The sequence below is a fragment of the Ochotona curzoniae genome, unplaced genomic scaffold (assembly GCF_017591425.1).
Source record: "Ochotona curzoniae isolate NIBS_2020 unplaced genomic scaffold, NIBS_Ocur_1.0 contig_2321, whole genome shotgun sequence".
NCBI lineage: Eukaryota > Metazoa > Chordata > Mammalia > Lagomorpha > Ochotonidae > Ochotona > Ochotona curzoniae.
Window position 1 is genome coordinate 19,032,107 of NW_024465421.1, and position 18,007 is coordinate 19,050,113.

General features: G+C 45.4%; 1 protein-coding gene across 2 annotated transcripts in view; it reads left to right on the forward strand.

The window, feature by feature from the left end:
- GRIN2A (glutamate ionotropic receptor NMDA type subunit 2A) overlaps positions 1-18,007 on the forward strand; it is a 312,582-nt gene that overhangs the window by 155,043 nt on the left and 139,532 nt on the right. For both annotated transcript variants that reach the window (XM_040973351.1, XM_040973352.1), the window contains one exon: positions 10,769-11,361. In XM_040973351.1, the coding sequence (XP_040829285.1) occupies positions 10,769-11,361 (593 nt within the window). The remainder of the gene's footprint in view (positions 1-10,768; positions 11,362-18,007) is intronic.

The following is an 18,007-nucleotide window of genomic DNA, read 5'->3' on the forward strand; positions in this document are numbered from 1 at the left end:
AAAACTGATCAAAAAGAGGCTGGCAGCAAAGACCAAGAGCTTTGGGATCCTACAGAATCAAAGTTAATCAGTTGAACTTTAACATCTGGAAACTTCCAAAAGTTCGTGGAAAATGAATTGAAAGCTAAGTTTAATTTGGTCCTGAGGCTCTGGACTCCAGGGCTTGAGTTTGGCACAGCCATTAGGATGCCACTTAGAATGTCTATCTCCCACAACGGAGCGCCCAAGTTAAGTCTTGGCTCTGCTTCAGGTTGATTCAAGATTCCCACTGATGTGCCCCCTGAGTTCTTGGGTCACTGCCACCCATGTGGGAGATCTGGGTTGAGTTCCTGGTTCCCAGCTTTTGCCCAGCTCTAGGTGTTATATGCACTTGAGTGTATGCAAATTAGCAGTTGAGTATATGTATTCTCTTTTATTTTCTCTCTCTCTCTCATCTCTCCTTTTTTCCAATAAATGAATGGATAAAAGTATAAGCATAGTTTTTTTTTAGTAAGATGTATTTTCAGGACTTTTTGCAAGACCATACATGACAATTTTTTTTTTTGGTACCAAAATAATCTTTCAATTTGACTTTGAACATTTGGAAGTGACTGTATATGTATTGTATATATGATATAATATGGAAGAAATGAGTGGCATGCAAGAAATCATCCAATCAACAGTTGCTACCTCATGTGAGCTCATGTAATCCATGAGGCTGGTGTTAGTGGCTTTTCCTAGCTCACAACCAAGGAAATGGAGGCTTAAGAAAGTAAGTCACTTTCCCACAGCCACAGGGGTCACATGTGGCAGAATGGAGGTTGGACCTAGTGGGTCTCATCCAAGAACTGCTGTTGTTTCTGCTGCATTAGGCTTCCTCATGAGACTGGAGTGGTGCTTTGCTCTGGTAAAGCAATATCCATCTTATCTGGAGAAGGCTGTTGGCTAGGACACTCAAATTGTAGGTTTGGTGAGGGTGAGGGGTGAGACTGATGATTATATGGTTTCTTGCGGCTTTATATGCCTGGGGAGAGCTGTGAGCTTATGTGGCTGCCTGGTGCCAGCAGAGGGTGAGCAGGATACTTCTTCTTGCACTCCTAGGAGCTGCTGTTCGTCCTCTGGTCCTCAAACAACCAGGATATTCAAGGATTCCCAGAGGCTCTCTCAGACTGGTTGTAGGGTTGTTAAAAGAAGCATCCTCCTGCAGCTTCAGGTCGCACATCAATTTATCTTTTAATTAAATTTTTTCTTCATGTTCCTGTATTTGAAAAAGACAGAGCTCTTTCATCTCTTCATGATTTGGGTTTACTCCCCAGGTGCCTACAATAGTCAGGGCTGGGCTGTGCTAAAGCTGGGAACCCAGAACTGCTTCTGGGTCTCCTGCATGGGAGGAAGGAATGCCTAATCCTGCATGTACTGACTTCCAGGATGTGTATTAGCAATAAGCTGAACAGGAAGTAGAGGAGGCAGAACTTGAATCTTGGTGGTATGAGATGTGGACAAGCTACTGTGCTATATATTCACCCCTTTATAAATATCTTTATTAATGTTCATTTTTTTCAACGGTACAGAGAGATTACACCTTGGAGATTCAGACACAAAGCTTTTTAAAAATTGGCTTGGATTTTTTTTAATTGTGAAAAACTACATGTAACATAAAATTTACTATTTTAACCATTTGAAAGTATGTACTTCAGTGGGACTAGTCCATTCATGATACTTTGCAGCCATTGCCACTACAAAACCCCAGTGCTTTTCCATCACACTGAATGAAAATAGCATTCCTGTTAGTAGCCACTGGGAACCACCAGCTATGAGCTGTCTCTGCAGATTTGCAGGTGAATTTGCAGGATCCTAGTAAGTGGTTCCATGTGTGGCTGCATCTGTTGATGTGGTTGGAGGAGGCAAAGGTCCCAAGGGACTTAGGGGTGAGCTGGAGATCAGCTAAGGGATACTGGCCATCCCAGTGCTCTGGTGAGAGCTCTGAGTCAGCTCTGACAGCAACAAACCTACAGGGTCTCATTGGAGTGGGGTCCTCTGCTTCATTCCTGTGTGTGGATACAGGACAAGTCCACCCTTCCCCCAGTTATGCGGTTCCTGAGATCTAGAATTAGCAGCAAGAGCTGAGACTACAGGAGCTGCAGCCCCTTTCTCTGAAAAGGTGTATTCACTCTGTGCTGTCACATCATTATAGTCTAGGTAGCAAAACTCAGCTCTACCTCCGAGCAGCTATACCTCACACCTCCACTCATGTAGCTGTCACACTCCGCCCTCCCTGACTCCTTTGATGTCACTCTAACTCAGTGATATCTTTCTCTCACTGAGAATCATTCCTTCCTTCACTCTGTCATATCCACAACTCAATCCATCCATCCATCCACCCATCCATCCATCCATTATTCATTCATTTACATATACTCTCAATAAATATGTTCAGCTCCCCTCCAGTTACCAGGAACTGAGCTGGATGTTGTTGTTGCAGAGATGAATTAGCTTTAAAGTAGTCTCATGGAGAAAGGTATTTAAATAGACACTGAAAATACTTGGTGACAAGATCAATAGCAGAGGCCTGGGCAGTGTGTTCTGGGAGCACAGTGAGGTGGAAGAGAAGGGAGGAGAGGGAAAGTAGCAACCACTGGTTATTCACCCGCTCTGCAGTCCTTGGAGTTTTTGCTCATCATTGTATGCCACATGTCCCCACACCCTCCAGATAGCTAAGAACTTTCAGTCCCGTGTGTAGAAGTTCTGAGGGACATAGTGATTTGGTGACTTGCTTGCATTTGTAAGTAGCAGGGTCAGCAGGGGGAAGGCAACCAAGGGTACTCTGGGCTCATTCTCTCTCCCTCTCCTTTCTCTTTCACAACAGCTGCTGTGGGCAGCATATCACTACTGTTACCTCTCCCCACTCCTCTGGGTGCCTCCAGTTCGCTCTCAGGAGCAGGGTCATTCATCCCAGGGAGCCCTTTCTTTTTCCTTCCCCAATAAGTATGTTCTGAGTTGGAGCCTCTGCCCAAAAGGGTTTTATTGGGTATGACAAGTGGGCAAGTGGAGAGCAGAACCTGATAGGATGCAACAATCATCTGTCTTGGCCAGGGAGGCCTGAAGACAACAGAGTGGTGAAGATGTCTGGCAACAGTCACCTTTCTTGCTTCACTTCCTGCACCTCATGGGAGAAACAGAGGCCTCTGGCCATGGCTTGAAGCCAGTTTGGAGTTAGACCTTTCCGCTGAACTTCGCCTCTGACTGCCACTAGCTGTATGGCTGATTGACCTCTATAGGTGAGCCAGCAATGTCGGTGCCACCTGAAAGCTCGCCAACTATGTTCCAATCCTGCCAACTGAATCCTAACCTGCATCTTCACAAGATTGCCATGTGGTTGCCATCCTCTTTAGGTTTGAGAAGTGCTCCTGTCTAAGCCTCAATTTCCTTGGGTGTGAAATGGGAGTAGAAATACCTCCTCTGAAAGGTTTGTAGAGGGATAAAGTGCATGGGAAGTGCTCAGTGAGGCTGACCCAGAGTCCCTATTTTTGAGAAGAGAAGGGGTTCCTGGAATGGGGGTTTTCAGTGTTAACACGGAGAGGACTTGTCAGGCTGCTTTCAGCCTGTGCTAAGAGCTCCTTTCAGTTTTGTTTTCACAGACGTGACACTTGGGAAACCCAGGAGAGAGCCAGAGGGGAGTTGTTTTGTGTTTGTATCAGTGCAGTGCTGGTGGGCTGAAGCATTTGGGGTTTTTGTTGTCGTCATTGTGGTTGATTCTTTCATGATTACAACAGCCACAGCAACCACAGCTGCTGTGAATGGGGCCCTCAGTAGGCACTAAGAGCAATAGTACTTTACCTTATGACAACAGTGTTCCAAGTGGATGCTAAAGTTCTCTCTATTTTAAAGATTTATTTATTTCTTTGAAAGCCAGAATGAGAGTGACAGAAAGGAAGAGGAAGAGAGAGCAAGCAGATGAACACTATTCTAGCCACCAGATTCCTCCCTCAAATGCCTGAAACATCCAGGACTGCGCCAAGGGGAAGCCAGGAAATTGATCCATATCTCCCAAGTGGATAGCAAAAACTCAACTAGTTGGACCATTATCTGCTGTGTCCCAAGTTTTCATTAGCTGGAAGCTGAGTTGGACTCCAAAGCTGGGCTTGATAAGCATATCCTCTGAAGTGGTTTAACCTGCTGTACCCTAATGCCCGTGCCCCTCCAGCTGAAGAGTTGAGTCACAGAGGTAATAAGGATTTTGTTCAAGGCCCAGATCCCTGAAAGAGGAGGTGCCAAGACTTGAACCCTCTGTGCATTTGGCCCAGGGTCTGGCTTTTAATAATCACAGCCAGCAGAATTCCCAAGGGAGGGATAATTTCCCCAGAGGCTGAGCCATCAGAGCTGTTAGTGGACATTTCTCTGAGAAGAGTGGAGTGTTTGTGAAGAGGTCATTTCCATTGTCATGTTTACCCCCCAAGGCCTGCCTCTACCATATGTGGTGGGGAAGTTCAAGTCACTCCATTTTCCCCCAATCAAACTACAACCTTTAGTTCATGAGCAGCCCTTCAGTGTGTGGCAGTGAGAGACTATTAACACAATGGACAGGACCTGTTTGCTTTTGCTCCTTGCTGGAACAGCTTAAGGACAAGTGATTATTATCAGTGGCAACTTGTCCTGTCTTACGTAGTCCAGCCACGTTGTGGATGATGTGAGGCGGTGGTGTGAGGTGGTGATGATGGTGATGACAGTGATGGACGGTAGAGGATGATGGAATAGGTATTCTCCGGTGGATCAGATTCAGCTCGCATGTACATCTGAACCCTTGGACTTTGAAAGTTTGATACTTTTACTTTTCTATTCATCTATGGAAACTGAAGCGAAGTAAGTACAAGCTCAGTTGATTCATTGTGAAAGGACCAGAAAGTACCTTAGGACTCAACAGGGCTGTTCTTCAACAGCAGAGAGCAAATCCTTAAAGAAGGGAGTCTCTCTTGGTCTAGACTGGGTTACCTGCTTCAGTTCCCTTTCTGTTGCTGCCTGCCCCATCAGACAGACAGCAGGGATGTAAGTTGTGGGCTGGGTGCAGAGCTGACAGTCATGCCCAGTTCTCTCCTGTTGCCTGGCAGTGAGCCTTCAACCCCTCACCAAATGTGTATTAGGCTCCACCTGTGTACAGGACAGCGCCCGGCTCTGTAGATAACACAGATAAGACTTGCCATGCTGTTGAGCTGAAGCAGAGAAAAACTAATAAACCAGCTTTGGAGTTTGTTCCATTTCAGTGGTCAGGGATGTGGCTTTGTTTCACAGCTCCCCAGTGGCCGACTCTGCTTTGTAGCTAGGAATGAGAGCCACTGATGTGTGCATGAAAGCACTGGATGTATCACTCAGTGACCACACTGTTGTCACCATGAGGCTATGTGGGTCTTAGCAAAAGCACTTAACCTTCCTTCCTGTGTCTTTGTGAGAAATGCCATCTCCATGCCTTATCTTAGGTTCAAAGGGATAATGGTTATGGGTGTGCTCTATAACCTTTGTAAATGGGTAAGTGAAATGAAAATTGCTATTAGCCTCTATCAAGTCTTAGTGCTTGTGGAGTAAGGTGTCACTAGGGAAAGTCAGCAAATTCTGAAACATTCTAGAACAGGATCTAATGCTCTCAACTTGCTCAATAGAGACTTTAGTTATGGTTGGGGAGGGGTGGAGTGCAAAACTGAGTCTAGAGCAAACACCCAGGATCCTACACACCCTGCCTCCCTCGCTGTGTGTTTAAAACAGTTTGTTCTGTGTTCTGCAGAGCAGCAGCGAGCATGGGGAGGGAGCTGATTTTGCTTCAGAACTGAAGTGGGTGTATGAAATCTGTTCCTCTCCCCCGGCTGCACATTCTTGGGAAGTTGAGTGCCAGAGGTGGTCACAGACCAATCTGTAGAATCCCCCAAGTGCTGATGGAGGGGCAACAACAAGAGGAGATAAGCAAAAGAGAGACAGCCTCTGACCCTTGGGGCAGGAAGCCTGAAGGATGTGCAAGCCGTTACAAGAAAGAATTGTTTGGCATATCCATTGCCATGTCCTGGGATTGAAGCCAACTTCCCATCACCTCCTGCTAGTCCTTAAAAATCACCTTAGAAGAACTCAAAGCTAGACGGGAACCTTACCATGCCCTTCAGTTGTGTTTTACTTCAATCCCTCCCAGGAGTCCCTACCCAACACCTTGATACACAGCAGTTTCTAAGGTTTACATTTTGGACTGCAGTCAAGAAAGTGGCGCAGTGTAGTTGTGGGAGACCTATGAAGACGTGGGTGATATTTTCTCTCCAAAGCATTGATTCATCATGAGGAAAGTCAACCACATCTTGTCTTCATGCAGGCACCTTGGCACCAGAAATCACCCCCCTTCATGATTTGCAGGAGGATGCATGTATTTGAAACCAGCAGGTTAGCAGATATGGAAATGGTAGCTCCTCAGATTGAATAAAGCGCTCCCGGGGCTTCTGGCAGTGAACCATGCAGACAGAGGCTGCAGAGAGGAGTACCGCACCTGTGGGTGTCAGGCATGGATCCGCGAGTCTCTTATTCCCTACAGTCTATCCCGTTCTAACAGCAACCCTATGGGATGATGGTCATGTTTCCCATTTCCTAGGTGAAAATGTCAGAGCCAGAAAGGTGAAGTGCTTACCTTAGTGTACAGCCAGGGCCTGAACCCCAACCCCCGCACGCCACCCCTACAACATTTGACTGCTGCTCATACAGAAGGAGGCTGGAGACTGAAGGTAATGCTGTAGGCCTGTGAGACTGTAGGTAATGGCAACGCCGGGGTGTAGCACAGTTAACGCAGGGTAAGGACATCATGCACAGTGTGAGTTGTCGAGGTACTCCAGCGTGTCAGCTGCCACTTCAGGAGGAGGTGGATGTGAGTGTGGAACCATCTTCTGATGTGGAATACCAAGGGTCCTGACTAATAACAAGAGCGGTGGCTTAGATCGTCTTTGTACTTGCAAGGGAATGAATACTGTCCTGGATGCTAGAATACCAGATTACTTCGTTCTCAGACCTCACTGAGGGATGACTGTTATTGGCAGCAGTCGAGTGCAGGGGGTGAAAAATTTGGGATCGCCGAGGCAGCCAAACTAGAGTCATCACTCATGCAGCCTTGGAAAAGCCACCTTACCTCTGAGTTTGTCTCTTCATCTATAAAGGGGGCATAATATCAGCCTCAACTTAGTTAAGTGGTTGGAGGTGCCAGTAAATGAGATAGGATCAGGAGTATTGAGTAACATGATGCTCACAGCGTAAGTACTCCTGGCACCTTAACCACAGTCATTGTTGCCATGGCCACACCTATTTGACAGAAGAGGGAACTAAGGTTTTAACATTGCGTGGGTTTTACAAAGGACACAAAATTAAGAGTGTAATTGGGCAGTCTGATCCCACAAACTACACTATCCATCCTGGAGAAAGGCTGATAACAGGGTCAGAGTAGGAGAGTAAAGGGAAAACTTGTCCTTGGACTAAAGTGATAGATGACGGTAGCAGAGAGGAATGTGGACAAGACAAAGCAAAGGTTCTTCACTCTTTCAAAGATGGCCAGTGCCAAGCTGGCTCTCTCCGGGCAGGTAAGCTGCTGTCCTCATGATTATCTTTCACAGTTCATTATATATCAGCCATGACCTCCTTTCCATGTGGCAGGCCAGGTAAGACTTTTATTACAGCTCTACTCCATCCATGAAGCTCCCCAAGGTACCCTGATCATGTCTAGCACATAGTACATGGAGCAAGGGTGTTGTAGGGTCCCAGACCAGCATGCTTAACCTCCACCTGTCTGCTGATATCAGTGATTCCCAGAGGAGTGTGTGTGTGTGTGTATTTGGTCTCATAGACCTTTTAAAATTATTATTATTATTGGATTCCAGTTGTGTGACTAGAACTTCCTCCATTCCTCAGTGACTCAGAGCAAGAAGATGCTGATCCATTCCTTGGGCAGTCACTGGGGTAGTCTGACGACTGGCTGCTTCAGAGGCATCGTTGTTCTGTGGGAATTATTGCTTCTCTTTTGTAATTAAGTTCAGAACATTTCAGTCCCATCCCAAGAGGCACCTGACAGCGCGTGGGATTGATGAATGTAATTGCCTTTAGACTCTATTTCTGTACAGTCTTCTGTTGGTAGGTTCTTTGTTTTGTCACCTTTCTGAGTATTTAATGATGTTCTTTGGACAATAGCTGAGACTTGCAAGTCTTCTTTCTCCCTTACCAACAGGACACATAAAAGTTCACACTGGGTGTTCGGTAGAGGAATGGTTCTCTACTGTAGGAGAGTATACGTGATGCTGTTGAAACTTCGGCTTTGTTTTGGATAGGACATTTAAGATCCATGCAATGTAAGGCTCAGATCCTGAATTCTTGCCTCCTCATTTTCCGTTTAAATCATAAATATCCCTCTTAGGCTTCATTCATACAATTATACACTTACCTATTTCCTCTTTGCCCATTTATCGATGTGTCTCGAGCCAAGCCTTCTGCCAGGTGCTGCGGGCAGAGAGATGAACACAATGGAGTCTCTGTCCTTGAAGCACTCTGTCTTGTTGAGCTGTGATTTAAAATGATTAATCAATTCAGGAATATTGGATTTCTCCAAAAGCTACTGTGGGGAGAAAGATAATTACCCAAAGTCTTTAAATCTGTTACCCATTTTAATGGATTTAATTAGGTAAAATTCATAAAACTATAATGCTGGATGGATCCCAGAAAGCATTTATTTATTCTTACTACTTCTCTCTGCCTTTAGGCCACACTGTATTCAAATTATCCCTCAAATCCATGCATTTCAGAAAAGAGCAATTATTTTGAAGAACAATAGCTTTTGGCCCATTCAGATAAAGCTTTTCAGTGAAGATCCAGAGGGAAAATGATGTAGGCTTGTTGCAAGAGTTGAGGTGCACAGACGCAAAATATTGTTCTGAAAGACATGAATGGAATCAACCATCCCGACACATATGTGTGCTCACATATACACTGGAGGTCGAATCCTCATAAGCTATACCATTGAGGTGTGTCAAATGCATATGGAGTAACATGCAAAATTAAAAACAAGGCTGTAATATGATAAAGACTCTTGGAGAATTCGTTCAGCTCCACCCACCCCCAAAAATGTGTCTTAGCATTTGTCGAATCCTGTTTTGCTATAACACAGAGGCATACCTTCTGTTTAGTTGGCATTTTTGCATCAGACCAGCCAGTCAACAACATGTTTGAAGCATCTGCTTGAAGCAGCTCTCTGATGATCCCAAGGCGGCCGTGGCCTAGTGTAAGAAAGGGGACAGGGTGTGGCACCCCAGAACCGAAACCTGGATGCTCACCTGCCGTGTGCTGGTGTTTCTTGTTTGCCCTGACCAATGCTGTCCACTTCCTAAGACCTTTTGTAAGAATTTGATGAGTTATTGGGTATGAAAGTATTTGTAAATTGTGCAATGGTGGCATAACTTGCCTATTCTAAGTGGAAATTTGTTCTCATGATCATAGATTTGTAAAGATATTAGGGTTTGTATTCTTTCAACACCATGCACTTTGCATTGTAAGAGTATTCAGTGGCTCTAGACATAACACTCTGAGATGGGGTTCCTGTTACGATCTTCAACACCATTTCATCCTCTCTACTTGATGGGCTATAATGAGTCTTTATCCACAGTTCCTGAGATAGTCAAAGTATATCCTTGGAACTCTCCTGACTGTAATGTCCGCCTTTCCCCACTTTCCTGTCCATCTGGGTGATCCTTCGATGTTTTCTTATCTCTCTCTCTCTCTCTCTCAAATCCATGGACGTCGCTCTTCCTCAAGTTCCCATCAGGCCCATGAAGATACATGTAATGCAGTGTTAATGCAGTGTCAGATCTGTACGTCGTTATTTTTTTTCAAGGTCTAAAATGATGTATCTAGTGAGGTTTATTGCATGGAGAGATATTTCCACAACATTTACTGTTCTCTGTTACACAGGATCCATGAGCTCAGGTATCCATTCTGGCTTTTGTGAACATGGGAAGTTATTGGCTTATACAAGCAAGAGGTCCAGGGCCATTCTTTTTTTTTTTTTAAAGATTTTATTTTGTTTTTATTGGAAAGTCAGATATAGAAAGAGGAGAGACAGAGAGGAAGGTCTCTGTCCGTTATTCACTCCCAGTTGCCAGAGCTGGGCCTCTTCCGGTCTCCCATGTGGGTGCAAGGTCCCAATGCTTTGGGTCATCCTTGACTGCTTTCCCAATTCACAGGCAGGGAGCTGGGTGGCAGGCAGGGCCTCCGGGACAAACTGGCGGCCATATGGGATCCTGGTGCATGCAAGGCGAGGACTTTAACCGCTAGGCTACTGCTCCAGGCCCTGGGAGGACACTGGGTGCTCCAACAATATGTCATAAGGAATCTGTTTCTACTTTCCAGTGCCGTTTTGTGTGTGCTAGCTTCATTTCCAAATTGTGAGTATGATGACTAAATAGAATTTTTTCTGTTCTAACCATGTCAACTTAAAGGGAAGGAGGGCAGTTGTAGGACAAAGGCAAGAAGAACGAGGAGGAAAGATGGGGAGCCAGCACGACAGCAGACGTCCCTCCGTGTCGTAGCACTGGGCTCCCCGCACATCTCTGTGTACCTGGGGTCAGTTGGAAGTGCACCTGCATGGGTGCTCAGGGATGTTCTTGAGTGAAGGGATGTGCAATTTATTTTCCCTTATTTCTAGGAACAGACTTCTTTAGCTCCCTAAAGACAGATGGTTCTATTTAGACTACCTTCTGCCTCATCCTGTGTTTTGCTTTCTTTTACCTGTTGGCAGGATCCGACGTCTACTTTCTTCCAGTTTGGAGCGTCCATCCAGCAGCAAGCCACAGTCATGCTGAAGATCATGCAGGATTATGACTGGCATGTCTTCTCCCTGGTGACCACCATCTTCCCTGGCTACCGGGACTTCATCAGCTTCATCAAAACAACAGTGGACAACAGCTTTGTGGGTTGGGACATGCAGAACGTGATCACACTGGACACATCCTTCGAGGACGCCAAGACCCAAGTCCAGCTGAAGAAGATCCACTCTTCGGTCATCCTGCTGTACTGTTCCAAAGACGAGGCGGTTCTCATCCTGAGTGAGGCCCGCTCCCTCGGCCTCACCGGGTACGATTTCTTCTGGATCGTGCCCAGCCTGGTTTCTGGAAACACAGAGCTCATCCCCAAAGAGTTCCCGTCAGGACTCATCTCAGTCTCCTACGACGACTGGGACTACAGCCTGGAGGCAAGAGTGAGGGACGGGCTGGGCATCCTAACCACTGCCGCGTCTTCCATGTTGGAGAAGTTCTCCTACATCCCCGAGGCCAAGGCCAGCTGCTACGGGCAGACGGAGAAGCCGGAGACCCCGCTGCACACTCTGCACCAGTAAGACAGGGCTCTTGGCTCTTGGGATCCCAGTTTTGTTGCTTGCTTGTTTACATATTCATTGATAGAAATATACACGGAAAGTAGAGATTATCATGTACATATTTGGGATTTCTATTCTGTTTAGATTCACTCTTGTTCTTCCTTTCTTCTTCTCATCTCCTTTTACATTTAAGATAAATAATATCATATGTTATTTTCTAAAAATTCGTTTTTTATGTATTATAGTATGTCTTAGGAACCTGCAGGTGTGTAATCTGTCCATCCCTCGTCTGTTTATAGCTGCACATCAAGTATATACAAGTTTCTTATAACATGCTCATCACATTCTTCCATATAGAAGGATCATGATTTATTTCTAACTCACATTATGATTACAGTTTAGTTTTGTCAGATTTTTTTCTTGCACGAGAAGCTAAACTACAGGTATGGCCATCATGTGGGTCTATGCACATGTGAAATTATTTTTTCTAAGATTGCTTCTGTGATGTGGGATCTTGGGGGTCATAAGTCAAATGTATTTTAAAATGTAAGCATCTGTGACCCCATCGTGGCATAAAGCCTTTACGCCAACTCATGTTCACAGCGGCTGTCGGTGAAATCACCCAGTTTCCCACACCCTCAGCAATGTGCAGTGGTTGACAGAACATTCCCCAGACTGGTGCTTTTAGCCCCTGATCTTGCATCTCAGTTTCTTCCCTCGTTACATCCTAAGTATTTGTGTAGGTCACTGGAAATGTTGGCGAACATCATGCTTAAAGCGGAATTATACTCCGCCATACGCTTGGCTCGTAACGTACCTGACTCATCGTGGTGGACATGTAGTTGATTTCATGTTTCCGAGTAATGTCGCTGTTCTTTGTGGCCTCTCGTGGGCTCCGCCGTCGAGATTTACAGTGATTGCTCCAACACTCCTTTTTCTGTGATTTTGCCTGCTATTCGTTGATTCAATCCATGCTTCATTCCTGCAATAACGAGCAGTGTGGCACTGCCATTAAGGGATTGGACCCTGGACTTTGACGTGCCTGGGTTCAAAGGCTGTCTCATCCACTTTCTATGTGACTCAGACAGTCACCATTTTTCCTTTTCGTGCCTGAGACACTCATTGTAGAACAAAAACCCAACTTCCTCTCTCGGCCGTGATTCCCGAACTGTAGCACATGTTGGAGTTTCTGGGATGGCTGTGCACCTTGGTATGTCTCATGGAGTAGCAGTATCAGAATTTGCATTTCTGCATTTGTATCAGGTACCTGGGGGACACTGATGCTGCAGCCTGGAGATTTTGTTTTGAAGACCTATGTTCTCGGGGTTGTGGTGAGCGTTAAACGAGCTGACACCTGAGAAGTGTCACGTAGCACTGTGCTAGCGTACCCCTCGGTAAGGAGTCAAGGCTTTCGGAGCAGTTGGTGATGTTTTAGGCCATCATTAATTGCAGTCAGCAGATCAGGTGAGCCTGTGGCCAGGGGAATACCAGGTTCTCATGTTGCTGTGAATGGGTCTGCAAGTTTACGACTTTGAATCTCCTAGAGCATTGGGCTATGTGTGTATGTGTGAAGTGTAGGTAGATTTATTATTTTAAAGATTTATTTTTATTTGAAATACAAATTTACACACACACACACACACACACACACACACACACACACACACACAGATCTTCTATGCTCTGACTTACTCCCCAAATAGATGTAATGGCCAGAGCTGGAGCAGTCCAAAGCCAGGAGCCCAGAGCTTCCTCTGAGTCTTCCATGTGGGTGCAGATGCCCAAGGATTTGCACCATTTTTCACTGCTTTTCAGGCACATCATCAGGGAGCTGAATTATAAGTGGAGCAGCTGGAACTCAAACCGATGCTCATGGGGTGCTGGCACCACAGGTAGAAGCTTAACCTACTAAACTATGGCTCTGGCCCCGGAGTATAGCTCTTTACAATTAGTGTACAGCTAAAAACGTGAACTCTTGAATTGAGAAATCATGCTCTTTTGACACTCTCGCTTCCTCTCTCCTCAATCCTGCTTCTACATCCCCGTTTATCAACATTTTAAAATAATTGTCCAATTGCTAGGGAAAAACAAGAGTCAGTGTAAAACACAGGAGCCTCTTATGAAAGAATTGCTGCCAACCCAGAAACAAGTGCTGCGCTAATGAATTCGTATTTTTCCTAATAAGGTGTGCCCTGCGGCTGGAGCACTGAGAAACCTAAGATTCTGATGGAATATAACTCAATTGTAGGCCGATTGAAACGTGTACAGGAAAAGGAATTTGGGGAGGATAATTGGCCAAGGTATTCAGATCCCTTTCCAGCGGCCGTCGTGGATTCTATGACTTTAAACAAAAGTCCTACTGTTATAAAATGCTGTCGTGCCATTTCCGGAAGTTTGGATGCAGCAATTTTGTAAGTGCTAGTTCAGCTCTCAGAGAAGCATGCTTTAAATGCAGGAAGTTGTCTTCTAGTGCTTTGTGTCCAGGGAGGCCTCTCTGCATCCGTGGATGACGAGGGCATGAGGTTGGGGAAGGGCACAAGTGTCTCTGCTTAGCCCCTCAGCCCCAGCAGGTGCAACACTCCTCACACTCCCCCAGGAAAGAGTGGAGCCCCACCACGTGCCCTTGACTGAGCTGGAGCAAGCCTCAAAAAGGCTCTTGTCAAGAAGAAACCAGAGTAGGACTGCTGGGGTTTCTCCTCCACCTCCATCCCTGCATGCACAGATCCTGTGTAAGTCAGTTCCTGGCACATATGGGGAAGTTAGGGAATCCTTCAGTTGTCCGAGACCATACGTGCCAATAAAGATGGGGAAAACTTGTCTGAAGACAAGCTCATGTGTGTGTGTGTGTGTGTGTGAGAGAGAGAGAGAGAGAGAGAGAGAGAGAGAGAGAGAGAGAGAGAGAAAGAGAGAGAGAAAGAGAGAGAGAGAAAGATGTAAAACTTGATAAAATACCTGGCTTCATATGTACCATGGAGAACTAACTCTGGCACATAACATTTGCTTCTGTGTTTTCAAGGACAATATGGAAGTCCTGCTCAGACCTCTGCCCACAAGAGGGAAAAATCCTGGGCTACATTTGGTATGCGTCCAAATCCATGTTGTATATGTTTTTGTTCTTTAAGTATCAATGCATGCAGAGCTTTAGAAAGTTTGTGGAAAATGTACATTATTTAGAAAAATTTCTAAATATTTTATTTATTGGAGAGAGAAGGAGGAGGAGGAGGAGGAAGAGAGAGAGGGAGGGAGGGAGGAAGAAAGAAAAGAGAGAGGGAGAGAGAGAGAGAGAGAGAGAGAGAGAGAGAGAGAGAGAGAGAGAGAGAGAGGTACCCCAGGCTGAATGTCTGCAGGAAGCTGTAGTGAGAAGGAACTTGGAATTGAACCCAGGCACTCTGCTATGGAACATTAGCCTCCCAACTGGCATCTTGATACATTATTTGTGTTTTCCATGAACTTCTTAAGGTAATCTCACATGTGCAACCATGTACCCAATGTATGTTACTTTTTTGTTTTAATTTGAAAGGTGGGAGTTACAGAGAGGGAGGGAGAACACACACAGTGCACCACACCACGCCACACCGCACCATCCCCACCTCCCAGCTGCTGCCGTTGTTTCCTAGGTGCGTTAGCAGAGGGATGTATCCCAGGTGGATCAGCCCCAGGCGTGGCTCCACCGCGGGCCCCTCAGGGACCCTGTCAGGTATAAACAGTGTTGAAGTTATGTACACCCTACCTGCTGCACAAGGAAGATAGTGAGGGTTATTTGTTTACCAGATGCTTAGTAAAGTAAGACTTACATTCTGTAAAAATAAAAAAAGTCTTAAACAAGGTAGGAAGCAAGCCTTCGCTCTCCAGCCCTGCGCTTTGATGGATCTGACTTGGACTGTAGATGCTTTTGTCCTCTACCCAGAACCATCCAGACAAGAAGGCATCAGGACCCACAACCTCAGGATATACCAAAGGGGTACAGTCTCGTGAAAGACGACACAGAATAGGACATAAATCAATAGCGAGATGGATATGGCGTGTGTGTGTGTTCATGATCTTACCGTGAGTCTGTAACCTTTGGGGTTACAGGAGAAAAAAAAATCGGGGGGCGGGGAGGGGAACATTTTCATCCTAGTTTATATGCCTAGTTTTACAGAAGAGACTTGGAAAAGAGCAGTCAGCATTTTCCGAAGTTCAGAAATAGCTCAGCTGGGTTATGTAAGCTCCTTTGCTCCAGCACGGTTATTAAACATCTTCCCCTCCACCAGAACAGAGCACATCACGGGCTACTCCCAACGCCGTGACAGTCTGGACAGTTCTGTCCCAGGCACCTGTCCACTTCACTAACGCACGGGGCCCCAGGGAGGCAGTGGGGTGCCACCAGTAGGAGAGTGGGTCCTGGAACCAGGCTGCCTGGGTTTGAATCTCTGCATTTGTCCTAGTGTTTTGTTAAGTCTCTCAGCTGCTTCAGGTCTGTTCCCTTAGGTGTTACAAGGGCATAAGAAAAATATCTGCTTTCTATGTCAGTGCCCAGGACATGGAGGAGCAGTCTACAAATGGATATTATGACTAACACACTTGGGATTTTAACATTGTGAGTGAAACAAGTATATTTACATGCCACAATATTACCATTTATACACTTCACAGAAATGTATTAAGGGTCTTTTGTATTCTTAGCTAGAGACCAGAAACACCACCAAATGAATACAGGGCACATAATAGTTGCATTTTGTCCTTTCTCCGAGGTCTGGGTGCTGGTGGAGTACCCCATAGCCAAGGTCCAGCTGCCCAGGTGAGAGGTCTGGAAGGAAGTGAGATGTTCTTGTAAGGAGAAAGGGTAGGGTCATTGTGACCTGGGTCCATGTGAACATTTCCTGAGCTGCTCTCACTCAGCTCTGGTTCTTTCTGCTGGTGCTTAAAGCCCTAGCCGTGAGTGCCCAGACTCTCATTTGAAACAAGGACACCCGGAAGTTCAGCTCCCATTTTAAGACTGTGGATGTATGGAATGCAAAACATGATGATTTCTGCTGCCAGTTCACACGTATTTGTGTGTGTACCTGCAAGTATATACCTGCACGCATATGTGTGTGCACATGTAGGCTTATCAGGTGTGTGTGTTTCCTCTTCCACACTGGAGGAGACGCACTAAGTAGGAGGCCGTAGGAGGAGAAGCTGGACGCTCCTCAGCCTCAGGATTCCTGCTGCCTGAAGAGCAGCATGGCCAGTGGGCAAAGGGTTGTGTGACATCAAGGAAGCTCATTGGATGACAAGTATAGCAGGCATGGCTGTAAATTTACCACATTCTTAACAAATGCAAACGATCAATCCCTCTGAACCCAGGGGTTTTTATAAAGAGAGAGAGAGAGAGAGAGAGAGAGAGAGAGAGAGAGAGAGAATACTGAGCAAGCAAGAGCTTACTGCACCAGAATAAAATGAAAGTGTTATTAAAACACTTAGCATGGTGCCTGACACATAAGTGGGCATTTCACAAATAGCTGTCAAGTCATTACCAACATCTTAGTATTATTTTTATCATCATCACTGTATGTTTTAATTGTCTGACAAAGACTTTATTGCCTCAAATTATCACAAATACATATTCTGCTACTTAATTTACAATCAGGTTGTTATCCACAAACAGGAAGCTAATTTCTATCACTTACTTCTTTTCATCTGTTTCCTTGAGTTTTCTCCATTTTTCCTTCCAAACTGTCACATGCCACTCTTGAGGCAATGAGGTGTTTTTAAACACCACAGCCAAATCCCCACTCTAATTTATACTTGCTAGACTGTGATTAGCACACAGGAGAAGGGAAGGAAAAATGGGCAAGTGTTTCAATATTATCATTTAACGATTGAGTTATAATGACTGTGCTCCCGTCTGAGTGAGGAGTTAGGACACAGAGAAGTTGCTGACTTGGAAGTTGGGTAGAAGTGTGCAAAAAGATCTATAGCATGGACGAAAGGAAAAGAACATCATCCCTTGGTAGGGACATGAGTTAGTACTGAAGGGAAGTTACTTGACCTTAATTGATGATACCTGGCTGAACCACTTAACGTGTTTCCCATTAACTTCATGATTTATGAAGTCAGGCAACAACATTGTAAATTATTGGCATGACAGGAAGGGAAATGGAAAGAAGATATATAAGTGAGAAAGAGGTTAGTTCATGTCCAAGTTACATTAAAACTTTTTTTTTCTCAATCTCCAATTTACAAGTAGCCATAGGAAAATTCCTGGTTTAATGACTGCACTAAATCTGGGTGAAATGTTTTGTGTTTGATAATCTAAATTTTCACTGTTGTTTTCTTTTTTTAATGTCAATGAAGTGGCTGGCTCAGTTAATTCTCTGAGCTTGACTGGAGTTAAAACTTCCCTGGGTGACTGTGATAATTCTTTGTAGGATCACCATATGCTCAGCAGACATTTCTTCCTGTGCCATTAGACACCCTGGAGACAGAGCCATCCTGTGGGCCTGAGCTGTAATTCTGGATGGGACCTTGAACTCAATGCTGGGAGGAAAGGCTGAGCTTCCATTTAGGGAGATAGTCCCCGGAGATGAGCCACATTGAGAACAGGCAGCACATTCCAGGAGGCCATGCCTTTGTGTGCTGTGGGCTTACCCACGGCTGTGCTCAGAGCTCTTGCCCTGAGTGAGTTGCTTCTTCCCCAGA